Raw genomic sequence first — 5,770 nt, forward strand, 5'->3', positions numbered from 1 at the left:
GTTAGATACTAGAACCACCACCACAGGAAGGAAAAATCCAAATACACCCAGAGAGTATGATAACGAGAGAAAAAGAAAAGTGGTAAGATTAGAAAAGAAAACAAAGATCACTAGATAGGCATAATGGCCTACATGTCTTGTGCCTTGAGTAAAACCAAAGATACGTGAATTGCTTAGGTAATGATTTTACGGGTCAGTCAAGATCTCAATAAGCAGACAAAAGCATGAAAGGACTAAGCCTCATTTTACCTTTCCAGACAAAAGGCTTTTGGACAACACCTTTATGCTTGTCTTCCTCAAGTTTGAAGCTAAAGACACGAGTAAGGACCCATGGAAACTCACCTTCTACTAGATCCTTATAATAATAAAGTAGTCTTAAATGTCTAGCCTATACATTTTTGGAACAAATTTGTCTACATTGAGATTCTTATTGTCGTTTCATTTTATGCTTTCTGCAACCCAGCTTTTAAAATTCATGACTTGAAGCACCGCTTTTAAAAGGGTTCATAAAAATTAGCTTTTCACCAACTTTTTCTAGCTTTGAGAATTAAATCTGGTCATCTAGGATATGTTACATTTTGATGTTAAGTAGAAGGCATCCAATGTCAAAATCAAGTCACATTCTTGACAATTGACATCAGCTCCAATGCCAGGAGATGGGTTTGAAAACGACCTGCACTCATTTTTTTTTTCTGCCCTTGAAGGTGAAAGCTAGGTGGTATGCAGTAATCAATAATTTGAAGCAAGGAAAAGGAAGGGTGCAAAAGGAAGATATTGTATCAGGAGTTGTTACAGCAGAATGTGCAATCACTTCATATCAGAATTGCAGTCCTTCTCTATCCAGCACAATAGATATTGAAGGTAATGGACCACTGGGACCACACCTGCTCCATTTGCATTGAGTCAATTGTCAAAATAATTTTACTTGTAAGCTTAGGAAAATGTCCCATGGACCCACCAAGATATAGATATATACAATCATGTTGAATTCAAACTAAAGCAGTTTTTTTTCTGTTGTCTTCAATTTTTCAACTGCTGCTGGATGCTGTGTCTGAAAATGGTTTGGATTGGATTATAACCCGAGCTCCTGAAGCAAGCCTGTTGAGGGAACACCAATTGTTTGAATTAATGTTTGCTGAGAGGTGTAAGAATATAATAATGATAGTTTTATAGGAGACTTAAGAAACAAGATGGAGTCAACACTTAACTTTCTTCAATTTTGATCACTTCCTCCTCTTCCTTAAATGAATCTATCCTCTTTGATTGCTTTTTCAATGAAAGAGGTTCTGTGATCCTTTTGCTGCTACCATTAGATGTCACTGAGGATATGCCAGAGCCATCAATTCTGTCTGATGAGTGGCGTGGTCCATCAGAAACAGGGGATCTCATGGATTCACTTCGTGGATGCTTCGACAATGAAGCCTTAATTGATCGTGGAATGCATTTTGAATGTCCTGAGGATGATGATGATTCCTCTTTGTCTTCTTGTGGTTTCTGTTCTTTAAATGTCCTGCACATTTGTGAGTTGATTTTGTAAAACATCATTGGCCACAATGTGACAATTAACATGTCCCTATCAGATTTAGTGCCATGTTCGAAGGTAAATACACAAAGGTGCTTATTTCATAACATAGAAAGAGAACAAGCAATAATGATGTTCCCAATAACATAAGATAAATGGGTCTCTCTTTCTTATTCCACAGATTCTCAATCCAGCTTTTTTGTATTCAATGATTCCAGTTTTAATATCACACACTAGCATCATAAAGCAGCAACAAAGACTTTCTGTTTGGACCTTTGAAGCCTTCATTTCCAAAAGACATCTCATACAACCAGATATAGAGATATAAACATGCATGTGAAAGTACTTGTATTGTATGGAATCTATTAGCTTCAAACACCAATGAACAAAAACATAAGAAAATATAGATTTTGCAACCATTTTATTGAACAATGAAGTGATCAGGGGTGCATAAGATGATCAAATTTTTCTTAATAAAAAAATGTTGAGAGATATTTTACAAATTTGAGAGATGAAATCATGCATTTAATGCAAGAGAGAGAAGAAATTCAGATTTCAAAGAAACTCAATTAGCCTTGTATGACCAGATTGAAGCATTATCACCTATGGACCACTGCATAACATGTCTGGCTTTTCAGTCTAATCTGACAATAATGTAAAGAATTACAACATCTCAATTACTATTCCTGTTACATTACCACATCAAGGATCAGACCAGAAGCGACCCATATACTATTTTCTCAGCTTTGAATAAGTATTAGGAAATGACTATTGTTTTCTAACATAATTAAGAAAAAACAAGCAAGTGCAACTCTTCACCATGTCAATTATGATGTTGGTAGTGAAATTTCAAAAGCAAAAGTTACCTCTCATCACTGTAGGATGAAGAGCGTTTCAGAACATTAAGTCCATTTCCTTCCTTCAGTTTAGTCTCAACTAAGCTTCCACTGAAGTATTCTTTGTCTTCCAATCTGAGGCTCATCAACTTTGGATTCTCAGCTAAGCAATCTAACTCCCCCAACACAAAAGAAGTTGAGAACAGTGGGGAAGGAAATTTTGAGCTGGAAAACCTAGGCTTATATGAAGGAATAAGTCCAAAACTGTGGTTTTTCACTGATATTGAGCCACACGAGATCAGTTGCATCAGCAAATTTGAAGCTTTCAACCTCGTGTTGGTTGGTTCCCGCATGCTCTCCTCCTCCAGAATCCTAAAGCTGTTTACTTTGCTAGCATCAGCTCTAATAAGAGATTCCAATGTTTCAGCCTTCCCCACAAAAGACGAGGAACTTGAAGTTGAGGGAGGAGAAACTGTATCTCTGCAGATTTGTGGAGTATCTTTCACTTGTGGATCTTCTTCAACTTGACATATTTCATGGCATTCAGATTCCAATGATCCATCCTCCGTTGATACACCCCTTGTACAAGTTTTCTGACCCCTGGATCTGCTCACATTTTCTTCAGTCTGAGTTGAAGCATCAGCAAGTCCATCAGTTTTATAAATTTTGTATTCTGTCAATGCCAGGCTCAGAGCATCACCCTTTTCAGCTCTAGCCTCAGGAGAAACATCAGAGGAACCAGATTGTTGTTCCTGGGAAAGCTCGTCATCCTGGGAGATTCTTGTCTCTTTCCCGTTCATGCTAGAAGAGGATGAGGCTTCATCGTGGCTCCTAGAAGAAGCTGGCCCCGGCAACAGCTTCACGCTTTGTATTTGAACATTATTCACGGGACTGAAACGATCTGCGAAGTAAAATCCATTGACTAAGGTTGCAGGAACAATGTATCATTCAGGACCTAACAATTTTTCACCTGTGGAAGATATTTACCTGAATTCGATTCATCAAAGAGCTCAGAACCTTTGAGAACATATTCATTTCCATGAGCTGGAAGAATTATATCATCTTCACATAGATCATGCCACACAAATCCATGCTTGTAGCTCCTGAATTACAAGAACAACATATACCAGTGATGAAAAAACAACCTAAAGTTAAACAAGGTTGTTTTTATTTTATCTTAAATTGCAGCCTTGACTTCTCTAAAATGTCAGAGGCACAAAACCAGTCAAGCTTTCTTTGCCCTCAACATAAAAATTGAAAACATGAACACAGAAAATGCAACAACTTGCTCACCTCTTGCAAGACCATGAGTACAAAGAAGCCATACCTCGACCTCTCAACGCATTAAGTCTATCAATCACATCTGCAGAAGAAACAGCCGTCAAAATCCACAACCAACAGAGTAAAACAACAGAGTTAAAACAAAAATTATGTCCTCCCATTACTCATTCTACCTCTCAAGTATAGTCCATCCGGTGAAGAAAGTGGGACCTCCATGAAATGAGGGTGCTCTAGCTGTCTGTTTCGACAAAGATAATAAATCACGGGTACCTTCAGACTCTGGTGGTATTTTGGGGACTTCTCAGTCCACACTTTTGCCCTCTCCGGACTCACTTGCCGGTTGTACTTCTTCATCCTCGTTTCCATTCCCGCATGCAAAACAACCCCACCACCCCTAAAAATCGAATCTTTCTCGTGCCCTCACCTCGTAAACTCTCTCAGAAAGAACCCCACTTCTCCATTTGCTTCATGCCGCGCAAAACCGTTACTGGGTGTGGAGATTCTCGGACTTTCCACCGCCGTCGCTGATACTGCAATAAATCAGATCTAACAAGCTGGTAACACCAACATGCGTGTGAAAACTGGAATATTTAACAACATCGATGCAAAACTAAACAAGGCAAGAGGACAAAAGAAAATTACCTTGAAGAAAAAGGGAACTGAATGAGAGTTGAGGAGAGAAAGAGAAGATAGGAATGAAGGCCGAAAATTGAAGCGTTGGGAAAGAGTGAAAGTGGGAGTGGAAGGGGATGAAACAGAGACAATAGTGGGTCAAGAAACTGAGTTTGAGTTGCTTAGTCCGTATATTATGGTGATGTTTTTGGCCGATTTGATGGACTGTGTTGATGTGGCTGAGAACTTCAGATTTTTGTGTTTGTGTTTGTGCTGTGTTGTGTTCGGTTGTCTGACTTTGTTGTTTTTTTTTTCCACCTTTTATATTACTAATCCTCGTCTTCGGTCCTTTTTCAAACTGCCACATTTGCCCTTCAAATCATGCGCGGTAAAATTCAAAGAACATATCTATATATCATTGAAACAATATTTATCAGTGAAAACCATTGTATATATCATGGATTTATGTGAAGCAGTTACGAATTAATTTTGGGAGCTGTAAAGTGTAAAGTAAGCAATAATTTACTGTCACCAATAATGTGTTATAAATATACCCCAGTCGTACAAAAACTTTATTTCTTTTTTCTGGTACACTGTTTGGAAACCTGTGTTTATGGAAATGTTTGATATTAGATAACTTAACAAGTTGCATGGAAATAATATTCATTTTGGTCAATGAGATGTTCATATTTATAATTTTCATATGATATATGATATATATACAGGTTGTTTCGAATATCATTATATGATATCTAAGTTTCTTATATTGGTATTTAAATATGATTAAAACTGAGTGGTGGTGTGGATCTAGATGATATAAATTACAAGTAGTGTTATCCATTATTAACCGTGGACTTATAATATGTGAGTGTAAGTATATTATTATGTTAAATTTGAATGAGTTCATTATTGTACCCATACTTAAAGCAAGTAAGTATACACTATGAGGAAAAGATTTGGCCAAAACGTAGAAAAGTGGCTTTACTTTAAAAGTTAATGATCTTGAAAGTGAATGTTTAGAAAGGAAGAAACAAATATGATTAGGAAGTATGGTGTAGCTATGTGTGAAAAGATTTATATATCATTAGAGTTTATAAACAATCATTTGAATGTCATAACATGGTTTCTGCTATTGTCTTCTCCCTTTTAAAAAGAGAGTGATTTTCTTATGGAATAATAGAGGCACTTGGCCAGCTCATACTTGCAAATTAGGAATCTCTATATGTTGAATTGCTTCACCTAATTATATTATATACAGGGTTAAATGTTGTTTTATTCCTCAAGTTTCAACGAAAATTTGAATCGGTCTTTTTAAGATTTTTGATCAATTTAGACTTTCATCTTTAGAAATGTGTGGATTTAATCTTTTGTAATTGTGTTTTCTTAAATTTATTTGACGTTTCAAACGTATTTCATGATAATATTTTAGTTGTTTACACCATTTGACACATTTTCGCTTCAATGTTAATTCAAATATTATAATGAAACACATCTAATAAATTTAAAAAAATTTAATTAA

At 36.3% G+C, this 5,770-nt stretch overlaps 1 protein-coding gene across 4 annotated transcripts; it reads right to left on the reverse strand.

The window, feature by feature from the left end:
• Positions 1-786: 786 nt before the first annotated feature.
• Positions 787-4,559, reverse strand: LOC114170513 (protein UPSTREAM OF FLC-like). 4 transcript variants are annotated; one of them, XM_028056003.1, is made up of 7 exons: positions 4,282-4,559; positions 3,813-4,169; positions 3,652-3,721; positions 3,346-3,461; positions 2,389-3,259; positions 1,208-1,510; positions 787-1,098 (listed from the first exon to the last, which is right to left on the reverse strand). In XM_028056003.1, exons 2-7 carry the CDS (start codon positions 4,003-4,005, stop codon positions 1,029-1,031), a joined length of 1,623 nt encoding a protein of 540 aa, XP_027911804.1. In that variant the 5' UTR covers positions 4,006-4,169; positions 4,282-4,559; the 3' UTR covers positions 787-1,028. The 4 variants fall into 4 exon arrangements, with proteins under 4 accessions (XP_027911804.1, XP_027911807.1, XP_027911806.1 ...); XM_028056006.1 differs by having other exon boundaries at positions 3,813-4,185; positions 4,282-4,555; XM_028056005.1 differs by having other exon boundaries at positions 3,813-4,193; positions 4,282-4,555.
• Between the last annotated feature and the right edge of the window lie 1,211 nt (positions 4,560-5,770).

This window comes from Vigna unguiculata, chromosome 11, assembly GCF_004118075.2.
Source record: "Vigna unguiculata cultivar IT97K-499-35 chromosome 11, ASM411807v1, whole genome shotgun sequence".
Lineage (NCBI taxonomy): Eukaryota > Viridiplantae > Streptophyta > Magnoliopsida > Fabales > Fabaceae > Vigna > Vigna unguiculata.

Excerpts from the sequence above, each read along its gene's own strand:
- LOC114170513 (XM_028056003.1), bottom strand. The coding sequence starts at position 4,005 with ATGGAAACGAGGATGAAGAAGTACAACCGGCAAGTGAGTCCGGAGAGG. Across the intron at positions 3,462-3,651 it reads TACTCATGGTCTTGCAAGAG|GAGCTACAAGCATGGATTTG; the intron begins GTGAGCAAGTTG and ends CTTGTAATTCAG. Across the intron at positions 1,511-2,388 it reads TCATCCTACAGTGATGAGAG|GACATTTAAAGAACAGAAAC; the intron begins GTAACTTTTGCT and ends ACAAATGTGCAG.